We start from the raw sequence: 26,957 nt of genomic DNA on the forward strand, positions 1-26,957 counted from the left end.
AAAGTTTTGCACTCAAATCGTGAAACGACTCACATTCATGAAAAGACTCCATAAAAAAGATTAAAACATATGATTTTGAGAGACAAGCGATAGCTAACAAGAATCAATAGACAGAAATATTAGAGGATAATTAGAAAACAAGACAACAAGACAACAAGACAACAAGACAACAAGACAACAAGACAACAAGACAACAAGACAACAAGACAACAAGACAACAAGACAACAAGACAACAAGACAACAAGACAACAAGACAACAAGACAACAAGACAACAAGACAACAAGACAACAAGACAACAAGACAACAAGACAACAAGACAACAAGACAACAAGACAACAAGACAACAAGACAACAAGACAACAAGACAACAAGACAACAAGACAACAAGACAACAAGACAACAAGACAACAAGACAACAAGACAACAAGACAACAAGACAACAAGACAACAAGACAACAAGACAACAAGACAACAAGATCTTAAACAAGAAGACAAGAAGACAAGAAGACAAGAAGACAAGAAGACAAAAAGACAAGAAGACAAGAGGGCAAAAGGACAAGAGGACAAGAGACCAGCAAAAAGCATTGAATTTTGACATAAATCTTCATTTTATTTCTTCATCTTGCTCCGAACTGTCACCATATTTCATCTCCTCCGAAAAAACTTTCTTCGACGATAGTTTCCTCCTTAAGGCTTTTCAAACGTAAGTTGCGTGTATCCAATTTGTTTCCCTTTTCCATTTCCCTTTCTCACAAGCATCCTCCCGAAACTAGTGGGGACACGTGAGGAATGGAAATTGGTACTAAATATTTCAATACACTTTGACTCAGTCTACCTTCGAGAGAGAAAAAAAAAGTAAAAGTCCAGTCACTGAAGCGAAAAACGAAGAAAAAGAAATGCCTCTATTGTGCAGCTTTTCCGACTTTCTTTCCCCCCAAAAACCCGGAACAGAGAAAATGTGGAAAATGAATCATTCAATGATGGGGAAGAAGAAGAAAATTGGATGATAGAAAGGCTCGAAAAAATCGTGTTTGCCGCTGGTCTGCGTTGAGTACCAAGTACCTGAACGAGGGGGTAGAAAAAAAAGAGTGATGAACTCTTGAGCAAAAGGGGCTGATGGAAAACTGCTGGAAACAACAAGTGGACCTCCATCCCCTCCAAGAAGGGGAGCTGAACGCAATTGTCTGTACCAAATGGGGAGGGACTTTTCCAGTAATCAGAATTGCTGTTCGTCTAACAAGGGCCTAGCGGCAGGTTAAAGGTTGGATTTTCCAGGAATTCCTGACTTTGCTGAAGATGGGTTTTTTCGTGGAAAATCTTTTTCTCGGATTCCCTCCCGTTTTTCGTGCGAGTGTTGCGTGTCAATTTGATTGCACGGTTCTCGTGTGACACACACAACAAAACGTGCGTGCCAAAGTCTCCCCTCGTCTGCCCCAGAATCGTAGAACCAGCGAAAGCTGCTTTCTCACCCTTGTCAGCCGCCAACGGCACGAACCGTCAGCGCGGAAAAGCGGAAAAGTGGGAGGAAGGAAATGAAATTGTAAACGACGATTTGTTTGCGATACACATCCACCATGTATGGGAAATACACGTGCAGAAATTGGGGCACGGCATCCATCAGGAGGGGGCACCTCGACTGACATCCCTACCCCCTCCAGTCCTAATCAGAAGTGCGTGAAATATGCTGTTTAATGTCGGATTTTGACGGGAATAAATTATTGTTTGCTGCAAAACCAAGCCGCGTGTTTCGCCTGTTTGACGCAGCAGTTGCAGAAGCGGATTGATGGCCACCGGATGCCATTCGTGGCCACGGGGCGGAAATTGGGGGAAGGCATTTTAACAAGGTCGTTGGGTTGACAGTTAGGGACAAATAGATTTCGCAGGAATGCCTTTGAAGACTGCGGTGGAGGTGTGTAGTTCTGGTTATTCTAGAAATTATTTGCTAGTAATTTCTAGAATAACCAGATCCAGCATTCAAAGCAGCAATAAATTTAACGAAATGTGCTTCGAAATCTTTCATATCTCATCCATCAAAGCAAACTCAGTACTCAACACGGATTTCTGTTTTCAGAAGCTAAATATGTATTTATAACATTAATAATTATCTTTATTCATTCATTCTAAGTTGGCGTTTAAGCTACAATCCGATTTGCCCTGAGCTGATAGCATTTACAAGCGTGGTGACCAGAGCAGTCTCGCTTGCTACTAAGTTGTCCAGTTCCTCGGTGAAGGCAGTCGGAAATTGTAAGCCTATGCTTTCAAACGCTGCTTGGCCATCATCGATTACAGATTGAACCGCTGCTTGAAGATCATCAATAATGCCAGCTGAAGCAATGGCCAAAAGGCTCAATCCGACTATAAAGATTGCTGCCAGCTTCATCATGGTGATCTGGTATCTGGCAACTGGGAATGCAAAAATTGAACTGATAATTCGAAGATTCATTTGTACAGTATTTATAGTGATCTAGAAAGGTTTCATTTCGGCATTAATTTGAATGTTCTCATTGTTAAAATACTCTCAACGATGAATATTGCGTATGTTTTAGTCTAATAAAAAAATGAAATCGTACACGCGTACAAGTGTTTTGAAATACCGTCAGTAGGGGCGATATTGAACCCTGGAATTATAATGTTGTAGTTGTTGTTGTTAATTTGTTTATTTCCGGCAGCTTTAAACTTTCGGTCATTCGCTGCCCTGGAATTATAATGGGTTAAGGCAATATCTCAGAATAAAATCAAGTATTTAATCTGTTTGTAATTTAATGTTGAATATCGTGAAAGCCAGGGTTGTATATATTGGTTGAAGATATTTTAAATTTGTCATGAATTGTTTGATCTTTAAAAAAAGCATTTGAAAGAAGATCTCTTAAAGAATTTTGGGTTGGAAGTTTGGTTTGGGTAATTCTCTGCCAACTCACACGAAATCGAAAAAAATGCCCCAGCCCCTCTTCGATTTGCGTGAAACTATGTCTTTAGGGGTAATGTTTGTCCCTGATCACGAATCCGAGCTTTATTTTTCGATATTTCGTGACGTAGGGCCGGAATATTAAAAAAAATATTGAGATGGTGATGGTTTGGAAATTTTGTTTGGAAAAAAGTTTCAAAAATTCTGTCATTTATCGTTACTTGACTCTACAAATTATTGAGATGTTTCATTTTATAATAAATTTAATATACTTTTTTAATGTATCCCCCTGCAAACAATATTCGTAAAATCTCGATAATTCGTGATGGTTACAAGCTAACCCCGTATGAAACTATGTTTTTCATAAATCAAAAATGGTTCTTTCTCATTCCCCAGAATCCCACTCCCCAGAATGACTCATTCCCCAGAAATATTTAGGACCTTGAAAACATGTGATGTTTCCCATTTGGTATAATGATATTCAGCATAACGCCGTTTGGCATCCCGAACAGACGGTAATAGCTAAATTCATGCCATTTCAATAACAAATACTGTTAAAATAACAGAAAGTGTTATGGAATAATCTTGAAAAATCCATTTTTGCATAAGAGTTCAATAACAGTTTATGTTATCATAACAAAAATTGTTATTGGTCTGATATTGATTGACAGCAAAAACAACTTGAGAATAACATTTTTTGTTATGGAAGAATAACTCCAAACGTTATTGGGATGATCGGATTAGTTGTTAAAATAATAAAAATAATAACAAAGATTTGTTCGAAAAATAACGTAAAATGTTATTAGTCTGTTATTACAATAACAATCCAATAACAAAAAAATCATAACGGCGAATAACAAATCTTGTTATAAATAACATAAAATGTTATTGGCCTAGTATTTTCAAATAACAAAGAATGTTATTCCCAAGCTATTTCCGTCTGCTCGGGATAACATAATTTGGTATAATGACATTAAATTTTCAACATTGATTCAATATTAGAATCGCTTTAAAAAAGACATCGTGCCTTGCGATAACTACTGAAACTATTTGATTTTTTCATACTTTAAGAAGAGAAAACTCTCTTTACTATGGATAACTGTTAAAGGAAAATTCAACTTGTGTCCCTTCTTTAAAGGAATTTTTTTAAAAACTGATCACTTTTTGAAATAAAGTACATGAGTACTCACACAGCAGTTGCCCCGACCCCTCTTCGATTTGCGTGAAACTTTGTCTTAAGGGGTAACTTTTGTCCCTGATCACGAATCCGAGGTCCGTTTTTTGATATCTCGTGACGGAGGGGCGGTACGACCCCTTCCATTTTTGAACATGCGAAAAAAGAGATGTTTTCAATAATTCGCAGCCTGAAACGGTGATGAGATAGAAATTTGATGTCAAAGAGACTATTATGTAAAATTAGACGCCCGAGTTGATGGCGTACTCAGAGTACCGAAAAAACGTATTTTTCATCGAAAAAAACACTAAAAAAGTTTTAAAAATTCTGCCCATTCGTTGAACATGGCCGTTCATGGTCACCCGCGACAGACACGGACGACGAAACAAAGAGAAACGCAAAAAGTAACTTTTTCAAAACTTTTTTTTCGTAAAATCGCGATAACTCGTGATGTTTAGAAGCAAACCCCTTATGTATATATATTATTTTTTTGGAATGGTCTGCTCTACAACTTTGTAGAACATTGTTTTACTCTAAAAAATAACCCTGCAAAGTTAGAAAAACACGAAATTTTAAAATGAAAAATGTTGTTCTAAATGAAAAAATGACCCTTCTGGGTCGATGTAGATTCGAAGAGTGCATTAAATTTCCCATAAAATGACATGTTCCAAAATATTTTACAGTCGAGTAACGGAAAATGGGCGAATTTTAAAAACTTTTTTAGTGTTTTTTTCGATGAAAAATAAGTTTTTTTTCGGAATTCTGAGAACGCCATCAACTCGGGCGTCTAATTTTACATAAAAGTCCCTTTGACACCAATTTTCTATCTCATCACCGTTTCAGGCTGCAAATTATTGAAAAACACCTCTTTTTTCGCATGTTCACAAATGGAAGGGGTCGTACCACCCCTCCGTCACGAGATATCAAAAAACGGACCTCGGATTCGTGATCAGGGACAAAAGTTACCCGTTAGGACAAAGTTTCACGCAAATTGAAGAGGGGTCGGAGCAGCTTTTCCCGATTTCGTGTGAATTGGTAGAGAATTACCCACATTCATTAAAAAAAATAAACTTTCCTGGGGAATGGATTATTCTGGGGAAAGGATCATTCTGGGAAATGGGATGGAACCTCAAAAATTTGGTAATTATCAGGTCCACAGCTTTGTAGAACATTGTTACACACTTCCCAAGTAGCATTTGGCAACATGATAAATTTGACTAAGTCCAGTTTTTGTTTTGTTTTGCTGTAGAAACATAAAAATGACATTTTAGCAACAATACGTTGCAATGTTACAAACGTTTCGAATTGAAAACAACTTTGCAACAATCCATTTCGTTTTGTAATCGAAACATATTGAAAACTTATTGGTTCCATTGTTGCAACATGTGACTTAGCCCGATTTGTGTGCTAAGAATAATATTGAAATCAAAAATCCTTAGATACAGTTCAGCCCAACCATTTGCCCTTTCATCAATTCATCCGTGGCTCAGTGGTAGAGGCAAGGTGTGTAGATCTGAAGGTACCAGTCCAGAATCCCGACAGGGGTACTTTAGTTTTTTTGTTCAAATAGATTTTTTTTGTTTCGCGCAAATTAAACGACAACATAATGGCAACATCATGACAACACAACAAACTACTTTACCGACATATTTAGACAAACAAATTGTTTCTGAAACTTCGTCGTAACAAAGTTGAAACAAACGGCTAAATGTTGCCAACACAAAATTTTCGTGCGCTTTTTAGGGCACCACGAGTGTTCTAACTATGTTGTGATAGCACATTTTGGGAGTTACGAAATAGTTGCATTTAAGGATCCGCAACAAAAAATGTTACTTGGGTTTAAAATAACCCCGCAAAGTAACAAAAAAAAAAACGAAATTTTCATATGATTTTTTTTTAATGACTCTTCTATGAAAAGTTCATTTTTTCGGAATTCGGCCATCAAACTGGGCGTCAAATTTTACATAAAAGTCCATTTTAACAGAGTTTTAAGAGAGTCTTGAAAACCAGACGGCAATGCCAAACCAGTTAGGCATAAGGCATTTGAAGACGTATGAAATGTCATTTTCCATAACTCCTGACTAGATTTTAACAAAGGTTTTATCAAGGCTTTGAGGAGCTTGTTAGGATTTAGTTGTAAAGTCTTGAACTCCTACATAGGTTTTGAAAATAGGCCGTAAAACCCTTTTGTGAAGGTCCTTTTGAGTGGTTTAACAGGGTTCTGGGGATCTTGTTACGACTAAGTGTTTGTTATATTGGTTTCGACTGATAGGTTTTATAGCGGTTGTAACAGCTTGATAAAAACAAAAAAATTACTTGGGTTAGACACACAATTTTCAAAGCATAACCGTTTCAAGCTGCAAATTAATAAAAAAAACTAACTTAATCCACCTATGTGGTTGGAGCCTTCCTCACAACAATGGCTGTACACAAGTTTCATCTATTTTTTAGATCCGGCTTCCAAAAAGTACATCGATATCACTTAAGTGGCCATATCTCGAGACAGGGTTGCCAGATCTTCAATGTTTGGGCTCTTTTGAAAGATTTTTTGATAACCTAACCAACGATGGGTCGGATGATGGATCCGGACAAAGTTTACATACATTAAAGTGAGATCCGGCTTCAAAAAAGTACATCAATATCACTTATGTGGCCATATCTCGAGACAGGGTTGCCAGACCTTCAATGTTTTGCACTCATTGGAAAGATCTTTTGATAACCTAACCAACAATAGGTCGGATGGTGGATCCGGACATAGTTTACATACATTTAAGTGAGATCCGGCTTCAAAAAAGTATATCAATATCACTTAAGTGGCCATATCTCGAGACAGGGTTGCCACACCTTCAATGTTTTGGACTCGTTGGAAAGGTCTTTTGATAACCTGACCAACGATGGGTCGGATGATGGACCCGGAAAAATATATGTGAAAACACATTTTTATACATAACTTTTGAACTACTTATCGAAACTTCAATCTGTATAAAACTCGATCTATGGGACCCTAAACCAAGTCGAATGCAACAAGTCCGGGTCAAATCGGTTCAGCCAGTGCCGAGAAACATGAGCTAGTTTGTTGGTCACATACATACATACTAGGGTGGTCCAAATCCGGACTTTTTTGGGGCTACCCCCTGAAATCAAAGATTGACCCATCACTAGGCTAAATTCCAAATTTGAGCTCATTCTGACCACGGGAACCCCTCCCTCCAATCGCTTAAAGTTTGTATGGGAAAAATCGTCAAAATGTATGGAGAAAAGCAACTGTTTTACTTTTTTACCTGTGGAAGGCGCCAGAGTTATCCGATTCTTACCATTTCTCAAATGTAGAACCTTCATTAAATTTAGATCAACTTTCCCGAAGACACCATATTTTTAGGATTTTTTTCCGCGAAGTTATTAGCGCCCAAAACTGACCATTTTTGCGCGGCTAGCTGTAAGGGGCTACCTAACAACGATGTTTATTTCCAATTCAAGCACACACGTGCTCTCTCTCAGGTTCAAACTCTCTCACGAGCTTGCTTGCCTGCCTGCCTGCCTGTTTGCCTACAAGCTCGCACTCTGTTTCTCTGCTTGGACTTTTGTCGTCGTCGTCGTTTTCGTTTGCCGTCCGTTGCGCTGCGTTCCTGGCATGTTTAATATAATTTTCAACTAAAATAGCAGGTATGATTTTAGATATAAAATTAAATGTATTATGTGATTAACAATAGATATCATATTATCAGAGCGTGTGAGAGAGAACAAAAATTTCGATGAATTAGTTTATCCATTATCGTCATTCATCCACGGTCATCTTTTATTATTGAGTAATTTTTTAAATAGAGATAATGTTCTCTATTTTTCTTTTTTTCAAAAAAAAAATCAGGTAAACGATAAAAAATTAAGAAAAGTTGCAATATTTGTTGAAGGTGGTCGAGGAACACAGAAAGAAATTTCCAGACAGCACAAAAAGTAATAATTTTATATAGTATGAATGAAAATTTGCAGCAATAATTGTAAAATTGCCTTGACTTGTAATAAAGTATATTTTTGTTAAAGCAAACTACCTAAAGTAACATAATTTGTATAACCTGATAAAAAAAAAATCAAATTTTTATCATGATTAAAACAAAAAAACATTTGCATTTGTTTTTGCATTTGCACATTTGCTGTATTTTTTTGTTTAATGAGCCTAAGCTGTCTTTTCCTGAAATTATTTTTTTCCGTGCATAATTTAAGAATTTATATGCTAAATATATCTCAAAACAAACCTGCTATTTTAGTTGAAAATTATAATAAACATGCCAGGAACGCAGCGCAGCGGATAGCAAACGAAAACGACGACGACGACAAAAGTCCAAGCAGAGAAACAGAGCGCGAGCTTGTAGGCAAACAGGCAGGCAGGCAGGCAAGCAAGCTCGTGAGAGAGTTTGAACCTGAGAGAGAGCACGTGTGTGCTTGAATTGGAAATAAACATCGTTGTTAGGTAGCCCCTTACAGCTAGCCGCGCAAAAATGGTCAGTTTTGGGCGTTAATAACTTCGCGGGAAAAAATCCTAAAAATATGGTGTCTTCGGGAAAGTTGATCTAAATTTAATGAAGGTTCTACATTTGAGAAATGGTAAGAATCGGATAACTCTGGCACCTTCCACAGGTAAAAAAGTAAAACAGTTGCTTTTCTCCATACATTTCGACGATTTTTCCCATACAAACTTTAAGCGATTGGAGGGAGGGGTTCCCGTGGTCAGAATGAGCTCAAATTTGGAATTTAGCCTAGTGATGGGCCAATCTTTGATTTCAGGGGGTAGCCCCAAAAAAGTCCGGATTTGGACCACCCTAATACATACACACACACATACACAAAGACATTTATTCAGTTTTCGATTCTGAGTCGATATGTATACATGAAGGTGGGTCTACGACGTTTTTATACGAAGTTCATTTTTAGAGCAGGATTATAGCCTTACCTCAGTGAGGAAGGCAATAAAATATTTTTTGAGAGCACACGGGCATCGAAATGTAGAAAAGTATGCAATATTTTTTAAAGTTCCCCATCATGTGGCGCTACGCATTTTTCACAATTTAAATTATAATGGTATTATTCTAAAATAGCAAGCAAATATTTAAATTAAAAAGTGGATATAAAACATGAAAAAATTGGGCCAATTGTGGCAAAGTATAAAAACTATTAGAAACAAATATAAAGTAAATAGGATTTTCGCAAATAAAAAAACTAAAACTGAAACTGAAATAAGAAGAACATAAAACAAAAGACAATAGTTACTCAAAATGACCTTTCTTACAAGGAAAAATAATCGAAAATCTAATTTTATAATTAGAGGGTAAATTACATACGGAATCGTAGAAGCCATAGCTTGGTAGAGAACTGTTAAGGTAAGAACAAGATTGTCCGTCAGTCCTGAACGCAAACGCAAAATTTTACGCCTGTCATCATAGCCTGCCAGTCATCGACCATTGAACAAAGCAACCCCTGCAGATTGTTCGACTGACAGTTGATGGAAAAATCGAACTGGCACAGCGTTCTGCGTTCACCACTGCGTCGAACGGACAATCTTGTTCTTAGCTTTAAAATAACCTCAAGAAATATTTTTTTAGAAGTGGTAAATGTTAGTCAACTACCTATAATGACAATTTAAGCAAAAATTTATAGTTGGCTTCCGGTGACCAAAAAAATCTCGTAAACAAAACCCTTAAAATACGTCGCTTTAGCTTTTTTTGAAAGGGCTTTTTGCGTGCATGCAGGCACAATAAAATCAAACAAGAAACTTTTGCAATTTTGTGTTGTAGGCATCAGTCAGTTGGTTTAAATAAGTTTTTTTTTGTATATTTTCCCCCCACTAACGGTAGTTGTTCGTTTAGTTACATAATAAGTATTATGAAAAACTTGTTTTTTGTACGTTGGATTAGAAAGTTCCATAACATGCGTTCATTGTTTACAGATATTTTCAAGCAATGAGGTATTGTTATGCAATTAAACAAACAACATTACAAAACACTTGTGCGCGTGTACGGCTTCACGCTTCGTTTTTGACTGAAATGTACGCATTATTCGTCACAATGTTGAAATTGTTCAGGCAGTTAGAACTCTCAATCCTTTGCATATTTGGTACCATGTGATACATCACTATAAAAACTGATCAAACGAGTCTTCAAATCATCAGTTACAATTTCGCAGAACCAGGTATCGGGCATCACCAAGATGAAGCTGGCAGTTGCATTCACAGTCGGTCTGTGCCTTTTGACCGTTGCTTCAGCTGATCCCGCGCCACAACTCGGTCTCGTCACATTGGCAACGCTCAACACTGTGTTGGTTACTGCCCAATCCTCCCTATCCGCTGCTTCCCTCACTCTGCAGACTGGAGCAGCATCCCTTACCCCGACGACACTGGCCACCGTTGCTAACCAAGTGGCAACAACGGCTTCCAGTGTGAATAACGCCCTAACTGCAGCCCTGTCCACTGGAACTACCTTGCCACAGACCACGATCGACAAACTGGCTAACGTCGTTGGAAGCGCCACCAATGTGACTAAAGGTATCAGCTCGGGACTAAGAACACTTAGAACTTCTGGACTTCTTAGTGGATAACAGGACGTGGCTGTACTACTATCTCACAAACTAAATGCACATTTCATCAGACAAAATTTACAGAAGAAACATAACTGGATTTGTTAATTGGACAAGCTGATGAATATTATTAAAAATAAAGAAAAAAAATTACAACGTTAGCTAGACGAGACAATTCACTGTTTGGTTCATGTTAAAAAAGATTTAAAATAATTCCTGAGGGGAAAAATGAAGAAACATACAATGCGAATTGACTTCCTTGAACGTAAGCATTAGCATTAGCACTTCGTATAAATGCTTGTATCGAGGCTTTGGACTCAATGCTAGTAGGAGAAATTTAACCCTACGGGGCCTTGTCGACTACCTGAGGAGCAATAACCTAATACCTTAAAATATTTAGCTGGAAAGCTACAAAGAATGCACCGAATCTGAACTACCCCCTATCGCAAAACTGTGCCACTTTCGTAAACAAGCCAATTTAGTGCCCTCGAGCATCATCGATACAAGACACAGACACCCTCGGTGCGCTAGTGATGCTGCAATCAAAATATCATCCCAAACAGCAAGCACACAGACAAGTGGACTACAAACGCCGGTACGACCCGCACCCTGTGATGTAATCCAGGAGCGTAAATCCACTTATGACGATGATCTGCGCCTCATTTGGGTACGTTCCGTTCGGCTGCACTGGCCACGACTATGTTATTACCTCGTCCAATTGTGGCCAATTTACCTCAGTTGACGATCGGACCGAGCGCTGGACGCTGGAGACACACTTCGGAACGCCATGTTTGTCCTTTGGAGGTTCATTGCGGTTCTGGTGCTGGTCGGGCTAGGTGTCGATCAGTCTTGGGCCGAAGGTGGCGCAGAAGAGGAGATCCTCGAAGGTGGCGGCGTAAGATTCGGTGTTCAACGGGGGTCGCAGCAGCAGTTGACGGCTGGAGCGCGGATCGAAGATGGGGAAGAGGTCATCAAGGAACACCTGCTTCGACCCCAGCGGAAGAGGCGGTCCCGGGACATTGACGACGACGGAGGTAGGACCTCGCTTGGCTTCGCCAAGAAGTGTGATGATCGGACCTCTTTTGCAGGTGCAGATTCGCCGCTGTGGCAATGGTTGACCGGCCGGGATCAGCCGAACCGGTGCGTGATGGTTTCCGTGGGTGGTGTCATCGGCGGTGGTGCCCTGACGGGGGCCTTTGTCGGAGCTGGCATCGGGAGTATCTTCACGGGGCCTGGCACTGTCGTAGGAGCGCTGGTTGGCGGAGTGGTCGGGATGTTTGGTGGGATCAGTTTTGGACATCGGGCTGGAGCGGCCGCGTGTGACACTTCCTGCGGAAACAGTCGGTGCTACTAGCGAGCGAGTGAGTGAGTGGTAAACAGGATGGAATATAAATTTGTGAAAATGCTCAAACCAATGTCTCTTTCTGTGTACACTTTGTGCTGCGCAACCTAAAGAGAATGCCACTCGTAGTAATTTGTGTTGATTGCGGAACGAGGTCTGCCCGGCGAGGGAAGTGCGCGCGCCGTCATACGTGGAGAAACACACGTGATAGAAGGTACAGCTAGAACATCTCAACAATTGGGGCATGGGCGTAGAGAATTATTGGTATTATTTTACGTAACTAGCTCAGCAAAATGTTGTTCTTAAGGTGAAATAGGGCGTCACTTTTTAGATAACTCGACGTTTTTAGATGAATTGCTTGCTTTCGTTATATTTATCGTCTGCAACACACTGAATTTGCTGAGGTAACGGCATTTTACCAGAAACTGCTTTAAAACACATTAGAGGCAATATTTTTAAATTCTGCTCGGTTTGTTTTAGAGGTCGTATCGAGGTTCTCCGATTTGGATAAAACTTTCAGCGTTTGTTTGTCTATACATGAGATGAACTCATGCCAAATATGAGCCCTCTACGGCAAAGGGAAGTGGGGTAAAATGGGCTTCAAAGTTTGAGGTCCAAAAAACATAAAAAAAAACTTAAAATTGCTCGCATTTCCATAAAACTTCATAAATTCAAACTCTCTTAAATGCATTCGAAAAGTCTTTAAAAGCACTTTAAAATGAGCCATAGACATCCAGGATTGGTTTAACTTTTTCTCATAGCTTTTGCAAATTACTGTTAAAAATTGATTTTTTAAAAACCCTAATATCTTTTTGCAACAGCCTCCAACACCCATACTCCCACAGGTCAAAAGATAGGTAATTTCATGGACTATAAGCCTACGGTATTAACTTTTTGGCCAATCGCAGTTTTTCTCATAGTTTTTCGATTTTTCTACAACAAACATTTAACAACGTTAGTTTTTGCACTGTAGGCCTCCATAGCGGCACTTTTTGGTCTCAATTTTGTCATAATTGGAATCTTCCAAAAATTTCACGTTAGCTAGAAGTATTGAAAAGTTTCATCCAAATCGGAGCTCCTCGAAACGACTTGTTACACATTGGTGAAAAACGCGCTCTTAAGATGCTGATAACAACTGGCTCGATTTAGTTCCAAAACCAAAAGTATTCTGTAAACGATATTTTGAATCTGAATATTCGTCGAAATATGCTTCAAATAGTCACATTCGTTCGTCTCGCTCGAGCTATTTTGTCACACGTGCATTCTAGGGCAAATCGAATTAGGAACACAATTTTGTACAACTATCAATGGCTCACCTGTTATTCTTCTCTGATTTAAATTCTAAGATATTCAACAAAACCGTGAAAAATCCTGTGCAATACCACTCTGATCTAGCGATCATGTCACATCTTGCAAGTGCGACAACTGGCCAAAGGGAATTTAAACAGAAGACGATTTGTCACATGTGAATGCCCAATTTCTGTATACATTTTTGATTGTAACTCGGGAATCTGGTGACCAACTTGAACAAAATTTTGGGACAATCCACAGTACGGTCAGCCAATCAAATAGAACTCGTTACTGTTTACATTCTATACATTCTTTAATCCAAGGCAGCGGTTCTCAACCTACCTTCCATCGGATGAGGAAGTAAAATGTCGGTACCGGCCTTGGTTGTTAGGCCGTTAAGTCATTCCAGGTGTAGGAGTCGTCTCCATGCCATAAGTACAAACAACACACCAAACCAAGCCTACTCCGCTGGAATCGCTGGCGGCGGTTGGACTCACAATCCAAAGGTCGTCAGTTCAAACACTGGGGTGGAAGGTTCCTTGGAGTAAAAGAGGTTTGGGTGCTCTCCCCATTCAAGCCTTCGGACTCCTAGGTTCGAGCAGAAACTTGCAATAGAGACCACAAAAGACCCGGGGGTCGTTAATGTGGATGGTTTGATTCGGTTCTCAACCTTTTCTAGGCTAGGTGTCCCTTTTCTTGTTATTTAAGCTGCTGGTACCCCCTAGTGTTCATACAGAGCGGATTCGCTAATTCAAATGGAGCTGCATTCAAATGAGCGAATTCAAAAAGCTGATTGGAACGACTGACAGTTATCAAAAACTTGAAACCACGTGTTCGGAAGTTTCAGTTTGACAACTGATTTTGATGGTTGAGTGCTTATTAATTCGAATACGTTCGAATTAACGAGCATTCAAATTAGCGTCAAATGTCCGCTAATTTAGTAGCGAAAATATGATTAACTAATTTTTCGCCATTTTTCGCTTGCATAAGTTTTTTTTAAATTTCAATTTACGAAGAAAGAAACCTGAATTTCTGAAGTGTAAAAAAGTTGTTAAAAATGTGTCTCAATGGTAAAATAAATATTGTTGAAACGGTAAATTTTTGTTCGGGCATGAAAATGTAAATTTCTGATGACAGAGGAATTGGTATTGAAACAGAGGTTTTTGAAACTGCCTTAATTATACATTGAAAAGATTTCCAAAATCTGTTTTGATTTCAAATTCAAAAGTGCTACTTAAAAGCACTTTTTTAAGTTGTGTAATTTTTGCAACATTTTTGAATATTTGAAGGGTATTTGGAAGACCAAAACAGATAAAAATAATTTAGTTTATTTGCGTAATTTAATAGGGGTTTCACGGGTAATTTATTGCGTGAGGAGGAAGGTAATCTGAAAATATGTTATTTTTTTTTTTTGCAATTGATAACACAGTTCAACAATAAATCAAATGTTTCTTGTCTCTGAGACGAGTATATGTGTTCCTAGTAGAATTTTTCCTGCTGAATCCGAATCCGGGTCCAGAATTACTCCAAATGGTCCCAATTTTGAGATACACCCGTTTGAAATGCTAGTTTAGGCCAAAATTAGCTACTTTGTCGACTATTTTACAAAAGAACTATTGAATAAACAACTAAACCAATACATGTATCTTATAGTTCACGTTTTTCCCTTTCTGAAACACCCCTGGTTTTTAAAATTTGATTGTTTCTACGCATATTTATAGCCATTTTAAAATTATATTTTCAGTTGGTTGTCATTCAAGTTTTTCCAACTTGCATGCAAGTCAAATTATGCTGAGATATCAATAATAAAAATCAAAAATGCTTTGCAGAACGTTAAATAAGTATGTCTCGGTAATCTAATTGATCATATTTCATGTAATTTTGTCTGCTGAATCCATTCCTATCATTAGATTTTTTCAAAAAGGTCAGCTTTTTGAGTAAAAATTGAATTTTCGATGATTTTTTCAAAATAAAATCTATTTTATGCAAAAGTATGACTTAGAGATAACTAAATGTCGATGTCTCGTCAGTCTAACTGATAATTTTTAATGTGTTTTTGTCTGCTGAATCCATTCCCATCATTGGATTTTTTCAAAAAGGTCAGCTTTTTAAGTAAAAATTGAATTTTCGATGATTTTTTCAAAATAAAATCTATTTTATGCTAAAGTATGACTTAGAGATAACTAAATGTCGATGTCTAGTCAGTCATTGATCGTTTTTAATGTATTTTTGTCTGCTGAATCCATTCCCATCATTGGATTTTTTCAAAAAGGTCAGCTTTTTGAGTAAAAATTGAATTTTCGATGATTTTTCCAAAATAAAATCTATTTTATGCTAAAGTATGACTTAGAGATAACTAAATGTCGATGTCTCGTCAGTCTAACTGATCATTTATAATGTATTTTTGTTTGCTGAATCCATTCCCATCATTAGATTTTTCAAAAAGGTTAGGTTTTTTTTTATTAAAAATAGAGTTTTCGATGATTTTTTCAAAATAAAATCTATTTTATGAGCAATTCTCTTTGAAATCGGCCGATATCGACCATTTTTTTGCCTTCCTCACTGAGGTAAGGCTATAATCCTGCTCTAAAAATGAACTTTGAATCAAAACGTCGTAGACCCACCTTCATGTATACATATCGACTCAGAATCGGAAACTGAACAAATGTCTGTGTATATGTGTGTGTGTATATGTGTGTGTGTATGTGTGTGTGTATGTGTGTGTGTATGTGTGTGTGTATGTATGTATGTGACCAACAAACTAGCTCATGTTTCTCGGCACTGGTTGAACCGATTTGACCCGAACCTGTTGCATTCGACTTAGTTTAGGGTCCCATAGATCGAGTTTTATACAGATTGAAGTTTTGATAAGTATTTCAAAAGTTATGTATAAAAATGTGTTTTCACATATATCCGGATCTCACTTAAATGTATTGAAACTATGTCCGGGTCCATCATCCGACCCATCGTTGGTTAGGTTATCAAGAGACCTTTCTAACGAGCCTAAAACATTGAAGATCTGGCAACCCTGTCTCGAGATATGGCCACTTAAGTGATATTGATGTACTTTTTGGAAGCCGGATCTCACTTAAATGTATGTAAACTATGTCCGGCTCCACTATACGACCCATCATTGGTTGTGTTATCAAAAGACCTTTCCAACGAGTCCAAAACATTGAAGATCTGGCAACCCTGTCTCGAGATATGGCCACTTAAGTGATATTGATGTACTTTTTGGAAGCCGGATCTCACTTAAATGTATGTAAACTGTATCCGGATCCACCATCCGACCCATCGTTGGTTAGTTTATCAAAAAACCTTTCCAACGAGCCTAAAACATTGAAGATCTGGCAACCCTGTCTAGAGATATAGCCACTTAAGTGATATTGATGTACTTTTTGGAAGCCGGATCTCACTTAAATGTATGTAAACTATGTCCGGCTCCACTATACGACCCATCATTGGTTATGTTATCAAAAGACCTTTCCAACGAGTCCAAAACATTGAAGATCTGGCAACCCTGTCTCGAGATATGGCCACTTAAGTGATATTGATGTACTTTTTGGAAGCCGGATCTCACTTAAATGTATGTAAACTGTATCCGGATCCACCATCCGACCCATCGTTGGTTAGTTTATCAAAAAACCTTTCCAACGAGCCTAAAACATTGAAGATCTGGCAACCCTGTCTCGAGATATAGCCACTTAAGTGATATTGATGTACTTTTTGGAAGCCGGATCTCACTTAAATGTATGTAAACTATGTCCGGATCCACCATCCGACCCATCGTTGGTTATGTTATCAAAAGACCTTTCCAACGAGTTCAAAACATTAGAGATCTGGCAACCCTGTCTCGAGATATGGCCACTTAAGTGATATTGATGTACTTTTTGGAAGCCGGATCTCACTTAAATGTATGTAAACTATGTCCGGATCCACCATCCCACCCTTCGTTGGTTTGGTTATCAGAAAACCTTTCCAACGAGTTCAAACATTGTAGATCTGGCAACGCTGTCTCGAGATATGTACACTTAAGTGATATTTATGTACTTTTTGGAAGCCGGATCTCACTTAAATGTATGTTAACAATGTCCGGATCCATCATCCGACCCATCGTTGGTTAGGCAATCGAGAGACCTTTCCAACGAGTTCAAAACATTGGAGATCTGGCAACCCTGTCTTGAGATATGTACACTTAAGTGATATTGATGTACTTTTTTACTCCGGATCTAAAAAAGAGATGAAATTTTTGTATCTGAAAGAGAAGAAATTTCATATCAGCCATTATTGGTGATAAGTGAGGAAGGCTCCAACCACATAGGTGGATTAAGTTTGTTTTTTGTTGTACAAAGTTACACAAAGTTTGAGCCAAATAAAAAAATACAGCAAATAAAAATGGTCGATATCGGCCGATTTCGAAGAGAACTGCTCATAAAATAGATTTTATTTTGAAAAAATCTATTTTTACTCAAAAACTTGACCTTTTCGAAAAAATCTAATGATGGGAATGGATTCAGCAGACAAAAATACATTAAAAATGATCAATTAGACTGACGAGACATCGACATTTAGTTATCTCTAAGTCATACTTTAGCATAAAATAGATTTTATTTTGAAAAAATCATCGAAAATTCAATTTTTACTAAAAAAGCTGACCTTTTTGAAAAAATCCAATGATGGGAATGGATTCAGCAGACAAAAATACATTAAAAATGATCAATTAGACTGACGAGACATCGACATTTAGTTATCTCTAAGTCATACTTTTGCATAAAATAGATTTTATTTTGAAAAACATCGAAAATTCAATTTTTACTCAAAAAGCTGACCTTTTTGAAAAAATCTAATGATAGGAATGGATTCAGCAGACAAAATTACATGAAATATGATCAATTAGATTACCGAGACATACTTATTTAACGTTCTGCAAAGCATTTTTGATTTTTATTATTGATATCCCAGCATAATTTGACTTGCATGCAAGTTGGAAAAACTTGAATGAGAACCAACTGAAAATATAATTTTAAAATGGCTATAAATATGCGTAGAAACAATCAAATTTTAAAAACCAGGAGTGTTTCAGAAAGGGGAAAACGTGAACTATAAGATACATGTATTGGTTTAGTTGTTTATTCAATAGTTCTTTTGTAAAATAGTCGACAAAGTAGCTAATTTTGGCCTAAACTAACATTTCAAACGGGTGTATCTCAAAATTGGGACCATTTGGAGCAATTCTGGACCCGGATTCGGATTCAGCAGGCGAAATTCTACTAGGAACACATATACTCGTCTCAGAGACAAAATCGTGTTGGACTGTGTAATGAATGCAAAAAATCCGTTGTGGGATGTTTTTTAAATAGTTTGCAATGAAGGCGCATGTTTTTTTTCTCAAAAAAATGTGTAATTCTGGCAAAATTTTTGAATATTTGAAGGGTCTGTTTTTAAGTATTTTTTGGAAGACCAAAACAGATAATAATAAATATTTGCGTATTTTAATAGGGAGCAATTCTCTGAGATTTCGGTCATTCGATTTTTTTTTTGTATTTTTTAATCCGGCTGAAACTTTTTTGGTGCCTTCGGTATGCCCAAAGAAGCCATTTTGCATCATTAGTTTGTCCATATAATTTTCCATACAAATTTGGCAGCTGTCCATACAAAAATGATATGTGAAGATTCAAAAATCTGTATCTTTTGAAGGAATTTTTTGATCGATTTGGTGTCTTCGGCAAAGTTGTAGGTATGGATATGGACTACACTGAAAAAAAATGATACACGATAAAAAAAATTTGGTGATTTATAATTTAACTTTTGGTCTCTAAAACTTGATTTGCAAAAAAACACTATTTTTTTTTTTTTTTTTTTTTTGGTATGTTTTAGAGGACATAAAATGCCAACTTTTCAGAAATTTCCAGAATGGGCAAAAATCTTTGATCGAGTTATGACTTTTTGAATCAATACAGATTTTTTTAAAAAATCGAAATATTGGTCGCAAAAATTTTTCAACTTCAGTTTTCGATGTAAAACCGAATTTGCAATCAAAAAGTACTGAAACATTCGTAAAATTTTCCGATCTTTTCGAAAAAAATATTTTCAAAAATTTAAAATCCAGACTAACATTTTAATCGGGCAAAACATTCAATATTACGCCCATTCAAAATGTTAGTCTTGATTTAAATTTCACTAATGTTTCATGTTTTAACATTGTAAATCGGACCTATAGTTGCTGAGATATCGACATTAGAAAATGGTGGGTTGTTTGGGTGAGACTTAGAAAACATCAATTTTCCTGTTTTTTATCCTTTGCATGGCAATATCTCAGCAACTAAGGGTCGTATCAACAAAGTCCAAAAAAGCAAAATATAGAGAATTTTATCAGCTTTTCAAAAATATTTTTCTCAATGGTGGGCAAACATGGGCACTATTTTTAAAAAATGAAAAACTGCGACTATTTTCAAAAAAGTTACATAAAAATGGTTATAACTTGGAAACGGTGCACTTTATCAAAAATTTACTAAAGTACTTTTTGTTTGCAAATTCGGTTTTACATCGAAAAATGAAGTTGAAAAATTTTTGCGACCAATATTTCGATTTTTTGAAAAAATCTGTATTGATTCAAAAAATCATAACTCGGTCAAAGATTTTTTGCCCATTCTGGAAATTTCTGAAAAGTTGGCATTTTATGTCCTCTAAAACATATCAAAAAATAAAAAAATGAAAATAGTGTTTTTTTGCAAATCAAGTTTTAGTGACAAAAAGTTCAATTAAAAATCACCATTTTTTTACCGTGTATCATTTTTTTTTCAGTGTAGTCCATATCCATACCTACAACTTTGCCAAAGACACCAAATCGATCAAAAAATTCCTTCAAAAGATACAGATTTTTGAATTTTCACATATCATTTTTGTATGGACAGCTGCCAAATTTGTATGGAAAATTATATGGACAAACTAATGATGCAAAATGGCTTCTTTGGGCATACCGAAGGCACCAAAAAAGTTTCAGCCGAATTAAAAAATACAAAAATTAAAATTAAAGAAAAAAGACCGATTCCGTAGAGAACTGCTCTAGGGTTTTCACTGCTAATTTATTGCAAGACGAGGAAGGGAATCTGAAAATAGGTTTTTTTTGTTAAGTTGAAATTGAAAGAATCTCAATGAACTTATTCTAAAACTTTACTGACAAGATTCAAATAAATTTCAAATCGCAACCGAAAATAAACACAAAACTTAAATTTTTCAGAGACGGCTCCTCTGACTTTTACCAACAACGTACTCGATCCTCCCGATTCAAACCAATCCTGCTCCGTATCACGGCACAATGATATGTGTTGATGAATGGTGTGCAAAGATAGTTGAGATATAGCAATTGTTGCTGCTGTTGCTGCTGCAATGTTGTTCCACGTAACACTATGAACAACACACCCTAGCCGTGGCACAGACACTTCCGGAGTGGTCCAAACACTTCTCACTTGCATCGTGGAGTGGAAAAGGAAGTTTGGAGCGATACATAAAACATAAGGGGCCTTTGCTAGATTACGTTTTCTGGAGCAATATTTTTCCGTTACTTTTATTTATTGCAAGGGAGCATACATGGCAACATAAATATTGCACATAATTTTTATGTGTTTTATGGAGACGTGGATTTCATTACATTTCCTTGCCACCTTCCCCAAAACTGAAGAGTGCGGAAACCAGACGTGGTACTGCAAGTGGTTTTTCCTCATTCAACGAACAAAATGCGAGGGAAAAACCTCGACTGTTTTTCCTTCTTTCTTTTGCTGTGTGTTTGGACGAGGGTGGGTTTTCTGATGAATGAAAACGCTTGGTGGTTCACCCCTTTTTTCCATGTTCCAAGAAGGGCGGAGTGTTTCTGTCATTGTGAGAGCTTCTTTTTGCAACATTTCGGGAAGTAGAATAAGTGCAAGTCCCGGCGCGTCCCATTCAGCGAAACCGAGTGCAAAGTCCTCTCTGTCATAATGCACGAATGACACGTTTTCGGAAGACGAGTGCAGCTCTGGGTTTTGTCTGTTATGGAGATGGAGTGTTTCTGGGTTTGGATTTTATATTTGTTTATTTTAATCTGGTTATTTCGTGTAATACATCTGGTTTATGTCGTATGTTGTTCGATTTTTTGTGTTTAATATTATGTGGTTATCAATTTGGTTTATTTGCCTCCTCATTTCCTTACTTCACTTCAGTATTTGAGATCTCTAAAGAAAAACTTTTTGGTCAATGTAGAAACGCTTGTTGGGACTTGTCGAATACTGAAATGTAATAGAACATCAATGTCAACACAATTTTAAAAGACTAATTATTCTCATACTTTGCCCTGTAGAAGCACCATCGAATCAGGTCCATAATCTCCGACAAATCTTTGTCTTCATTTTCTTTGATGAGTGATAGTAATATCTGAATGAAATAAGTTCCTCTGTCGGAGTCTCTGAAGGAAATGGTTCCTGAAATAGAAAATCAATTTTCGAACATTCTTTATGACCAACGATCTATCATACCTTCAAAGTACTGTAACACTTGATAATATTTGCTTTGTTTTTCTGTACAATTCTGGCCGCATCCGAATCCATAATATCATTTCCTCTTCAAGCTTGAATAAAAAACAAAATTGGCTTTTCTTTGAGGGTGCAGTTTTTCACTATTGGATCCACAATATCTGGCTCAAGATCAAACAATCCATCGTAAGCATAAATGCGGTCATCGGTGTCACCGTGGCTCATAATAATCACCAAAAGGCTAGAATACCTATTGAAATCCTTTATGGAAACTGAAGAAAAAAAAACCAATGGTGATCACTTGAAAAATGACATGAACCTCGTTAAATTAAAGCTACTTACTTTTCTTCATTTTGTCCTCCAAGCGCAGCAGTGAATGATTTTCGCAAATATCCAGCGAATTTGTGCGGTAGGTTTTGCAAAAATCCTTCACAAAGTTCAGGTCCTTTTCGCTGCCAGCTCGATAGCTCATAGGAGACTTGAAGCTGCGGTTGTGGATCACCAGTACGTAGCAGGGGCCATCCCTCAAGTTGTACGCCACGTTCTCGTCACTTAAAACCAAAATAAGCCAAACAAATGTGTTGTTTGCCATTGCATTGAGTTTAAATTTATAAATAAGAAAAAAAAATAGAAATACTTCTAATAATAGTTTTTTACAGCATACATACCAGGTTAAATTTGAAATATCTGTAAAATGCTCAGGGCTACTACTGCTGCTTCGTGAGCCTCTTTCAGCTTCGACAAATCCGTGAGCATCTGCATTTAGAACAGGTTTTGATTTTTGGAATAATTTTGACATACTGACTTCAATCGTTAGCTCTAAACCCGAATCCGATTAATTAATTTCCGAACCAGCTGAGTTGACTACCTATGGTGTAATGTGGGCCATGACCTGGTGTTTGCGTTTTTTATACGCCAAAAAAATTGCTTATCTTTTTGCGAATATTTATATCGATGCGTTGGTGGTCAGTGCGTAATGATTAGTTGGAAATTGGTTTGTTTGAAAAACATGCTGAAACGCGTTGCCTCTTGGGATTATTATGAGGCTTTTACAACTTTTTAGCGGTTTTGTGTGTGTGTTTTATAATTAATGATTATTTTATTTTAGAATTACTTCTAAATCTATTGTGTGCTGATTGGAATAAAAACTAAAAAAATAATTAATTATGTCCTGTTTCAAGTTCTATCAAATAAGATCCATTATCTCTGTCAATTCCTTGTCTTCATACGCTTTGATGACTGATAGTGGTTTTTGTATTAGGTTGTAAAAAAATGAGTAATTTTTGTGGGCATTTCAAGGCATGATCCCCTAGGCGTACTGAGCCCGAATTCCAAATATGAGCTTGATACGTTGAGACAGGACCTGGCGCTTTGACTTTGAGTTAAGGGGTTCAGGTATAGGGCCACTGTTAAGCATTGAGTTTTTTTTATAAAAATAAATCAAAAATGCTTGGAAAAATATTTTTTTGTAAATTCACTACCCAAGGAATAGAATAAAGTTATTGGTCAACAAGTTTTTTTCTGATATAAAATAAGTTCCGCTTTGGTTTACAGTTGTGCATGGGTTTTATACTATAAAAAGATGAATTGAGTATAAAACAATGTGCAGTTTGTGTTAACGCATTCTGATTTATTTTTAGTGTCCAATTTTATAATACAGTGGACTCTCTCGATGTCGATATGGAAGGGACCATCGAGAGAGGGAGTTATCAAATTATAGAACGGAAAATCAAAGCAATCTTCTTGAAGGGACTGAAAATTTTATTGACAGCTGGAGCTATATTGATATCGAGAAGATCGACAGCCAGAGAGTCCACTGTACATCCTAACCTTATCAAAATCAGTTTGACAGCTTGACATGGAGGACGCGTTTTTCCTCTGTTGTTGAAAACTGTTTGTTTTTTAAATATAAGTCATTTTCAATATCTTAGTAACTGTGCCAATTTCGAGTTATGGTAAGGGTTGGTTGATGATGATGATGGTCCCACCTCTTACCCCTACAAAGGTTTGAGCTGGACGAGTTATCGTTTTGATAATATGGGTCAACATTAAAATCAGTTATGAAGAAAAACGAGCTGATTTTCAAAGCAAATATAAATAAGCCTTTCAATTAACTCTGTCATTACAGTTTACTTTCGTAGATTACTAGTTGATAGGCCTGTAACTGTATCAGCTTCAAGGAATCGCATTTGGTACTAACTACTGTTCGGAACACATATAGTTTTACTTGTATCTATCTGAACTGGGTTGCTACTAAGTGACAAGCTTACAGCGACATTGCCCGAAATCGCACCCTACTGTTTTACCTGACAGAGTGTACGTTAAGGTTAAAGGTTAAAAATCATTTTTTTTAAATAGCATTGCCTAAGTTATTAAAATAAGTGGGTCAAAAAGATTTTTTTGCTTTTAAATTCATTTTGCTTTGGTTTACAGTTATGTTAAGAAATTTTTAATAGAATTTGTGAAAAAAATATTCGGAGGATTGAAACAAGATAAAAAAGACAAAAAAAAAACAAGTAGTTCAACAGTTTTTTTTTACGCATTCTGTTTTATTTTTGGTATACAATTTTAATATATTATACGCTAACCTTATACTAAAATCTAACCCAGAGAGTATGACAACTATTACAAGTAACTGAATACTATTGTGAACAATCGATCATTTAAGGTCCCGAAAGTAAAACTTTTTAGTCAGCGTCGAGGTGTCGGTTGGAGCTTGCGGGACTCTAGAATGAAAAAGAAAAGATTAGTTTTTAAGTCAAAAGTTTACTCATTTGAACAAGTTACTTGTCATCCTTGAATCGCTTTCGTGTAAGTATCATCAGATCAGCAACGTCCTTATCACCCTGCTCGTCGATGAGAGTGAACAGTGTTTGTATGAAGTAGGTTCCTAATCTTGGGTCCCTCAGAGAAACAGTTCCTGCAAGTTTCAATGAAAACTTTGTCTTAGAATTGACTAAGAAAATTTAGTTGAATACTACCTTCATAAGTGCTGTAACACTTTAGCATGTCATTTTTGTTCGTTGCCACCGAGGTCACATCATGCTGCATCGTTGCACTGCCCTTGCAAGCCTGAATGAAGAACAGCTTTGGCTTGTCCTTGAGGGTGGTGTTCGTCAGTACGCGCTCAACCACTTCCTGTTCAAAGTTGTACAGGTTATCGTACGCTTGGATTCGGTCTTTGGTTTCTCCGTGGCTCATGACAATCACGAGCAGGCAGGAGTACTTGCTGAAGTCTTTTTCTGCAACTGTTTAGGAATGTTTGGTTACATTGGTAAGTTTTCTGTTGTGGATGTTATCTTACTTTTCCTCATCTTATCCTTGATCCGCAACACGGTGTAATTCTCGCAGATGTCCGGTTTCTTCACGCGATACCTTGTGAAAAAGTGCTTCAAAAGCTGCAAATCCTTCTCACTACCCTCCCTGATGGCTTTGGCATTTTTGAAGTGCTTGTGGTGGAAAATCAAAACGTAGCCCTTCTGATCCCGCAAGTTGTACCGCTCCACCGAACTGCTGTAAATTTTAGAAAATCGTAATCTATAAATAAACGGTACAGCTGTTTTGATAAAGATATCAAGACAACAACCAAACTATCTCAGTTCGAGTGAGATAAGATTACGCGCTAGTTGTTGTGGCTTAAGCTACACGCATAGCGAATTTCACAATCAATTCTTGGAATAACTCACCTAGCTGTACTGGAGGTTGATCCGAAAGGCGACCGAACGATTCCTGAAGAGGTCGATGGACTTGAGTAGCTGCTTGAAGGCCGGACAGAAGAAGCTGCTGCTGTTCCGCTGTTCCCAGAACTGAATTCAAACAAGCTATCTTTGTTATCGAATTGAGATAACACATCAAAAAGTACAAACCTGAACGAGCTTCCCGGGTATGGTTTCGCGTCCCAGGTGGTCTTCTGGGGTAGTGGACTCAACGGGGGTCTACCCGTGGTCACAGAAGTGCTGCTGGGCAGCGCCAGAGGTCGATTAATGCTAGAGGTAGATCGCTCCAACCGGTTGCTACCGTAACCTCCCAAAGCTCCAATGGCCGCTCCGGTGACACTTCCAGAGTAAGACTGTCCAAGAGGCCCTCGGACGGAGTTGTACGGCCGTTCGTTTCGAGTGATTGCTGTTGGTGAGTTGCAGATCGCCGTCGCTGAACTCCGCCGGAAGGCGCTCTGATGTTGAGTTGAGGAATTGCTGCTCGAGTTCACCGTGGAAGACAGAACTCCACCGGAAGTGACCGTCCTTGATGTGGTGGACGAAGAAGTGGCCGTTGCTGATCGGAAGCTACTGTACTGCTGCGATGAGCTGGAGAACGTGGATTTGGTGCCTTTGTTGTACATTTTTTCGGCGGGTGGTGTGATGACTCAGTTTTTCCAACCTTGAACCGGTCTTCCCTGCCGTTGGACGTCGACTGTGGACTTGTTTAGGCGCTACGCGTCGAAGTTGACATTAGCTTAGATAAGACGGGTGGTGTGATACGACTGAGACGTGATATGACGTTCAAATTCACCATTTTATGATAAGAGAATCAATTTCTGATTTTCGCGGAATTCAAATTTTTCGTTGGTTTTTGTCGAGAGGGTGTGGCTGAACGATGTGAACACATAACAAATTTTAGCAGATATTAAAGTTCAAGTTTTACCAAAGTTATACCGAGTAGCATTTAATAATTTTATTGCCTTATCTAAAATATAATAACTTTCAATTTGCTTGACAGATAACTTTATTAGATATCGTAAAGCGGAGAAATAGAAAATAGAATTAAAATAGAATTTAAATCGGTTTTTAAAGCGATATTAAGCCGCTTAAACTTTTCTCAAGATTTACATTTGTCCAAAAATGATGTTTTCTAATAGCACTTTTAAAAGTACTGTTTTTAAGATTACAAATTTTAGCTTAAAAGTGTGCAAATTGAATTGAATACATCAAACCGAAAATAAGTAAGGTTAGTCATTTTTCAACATTTAAAACTTGACCATTAGTTGCAAAGTTATTGGCATAAGATAATGTGGGAATGTTTGAATGAGACTTAAAAAACTTCAATTATGTTTCTTTTTCTTTTCTAGAGATCCAATCTTCAATGTCTCTTGGGCAATTTTATTGGAAATTGGAATTTTGTTTTTCGAAAAAAATATTTTCAGACAATTATGGATAATATTTTGAAACATTAAAAT

The 26,957-nt window shown here is 37.3% G+C and overlaps 3 protein-coding genes across 4 annotated transcripts in view; 2 read left to right on the forward strand and 1 right to left on the reverse strand.

The window, feature by feature from the left end:
- The window catches only part of LOC120412525 (uncharacterized), a 788,684-nt gene that overhangs the window by 32,222 nt on the left and 729,505 nt on the right, over nt 1-26,957 (forward strand). The window lies entirely within an intron of this gene.
- On the forward strand, nt 11,332-12,183 carry LOC120412530 (uncharacterized). The gene is made up of 2 exons (XM_039573028.2): nt 11,332-11,679; nt 11,734-12,183. The coding sequence occupies exons 1-2, from the start codon at nt 11,433-11,435 to the stop codon at nt 11,997-11,999; spliced, it is 513 nt and encodes a 170-aa protein (XP_039428962.1). The 5' UTR covers nt 11,332-11,432; the 3' UTR covers nt 12,000-12,183.
- Nucleotides 24,328-26,207, reverse strand: LOC120412527 (caspase-7). 2 transcript variants are annotated; one of them, XM_039573025.2, is made up of 6 exons: nt 25,651-26,207; nt 25,471-25,590; nt 25,089-25,294; nt 24,766-25,032; nt 24,572-24,704; nt 24,328-24,510 (listed from the first exon to the last, which is right to left on the reverse strand). In XM_039573025.2, exons 1-6 carry the CDS (start codon nt 26,121-26,123, stop codon nt 24,444-24,446), a joined length of 1,266 nt encoding a protein of 421 aa, XP_039428959.1. In that variant the 5' UTR covers nt 26,124-26,207; the 3' UTR covers nt 24,328-24,443. The 2 variants fall into 2 exon arrangements, with proteins under 2 accessions (XP_039428959.1, XP_039428958.1); XM_039573024.2 differs by having other exon boundaries at nt 25,089-25,297; nt 25,651-26,206.

Source organism: Culex pipiens, chromosome 2, assembly GCF_016801865.2.
Source record: "Culex pipiens pallens isolate TS chromosome 2, TS_CPP_V2, whole genome shotgun sequence".
Taxonomy (NCBI): domain Eukaryota; kingdom Metazoa; phylum Arthropoda; class Insecta; order Diptera; family Culicidae; genus Culex; species Culex pipiens.

Excerpts from the sequence above, each read along its gene's own strand:
- LOC120412530 (XM_039573028.2), top strand. The coding sequence starts at position 11,433 with ATGTTTGTCCTTTGGAGGTTCATTGCGGTTCTGGTGCTGGTCGGGCTA. Across the intron at positions 11,680-11,733 it reads GGACATTGACGACGACGGAG|GTGCAGATTCGCCGCTGTGG; the intron begins GTAGGACCTCGC and ends CCTCTTTTGCAG.
- LOC120412527 (XM_039573024.2), bottom strand. The coding sequence starts at position 26,123 with ATGTACAACAAAGGCACCAAATCCACGTTCTCCAGCTCATCGCAGCAG. Across the intron at positions 25,298-25,470 it reads TCAACCTCCAGTACAGCTAG|CAGTTCGGTGGAGCGGTACA; the intron begins GTGAGTTATTCC and ends TAAAATTTACAG. Across the intron at positions 24,705-24,765 it reads GTGTTACAGCACTTATGAAG|GAACTGTTTCTCTGAGGGAC; the intron begins GTAGTATTCAAC and ends TGAAACTTGCAG.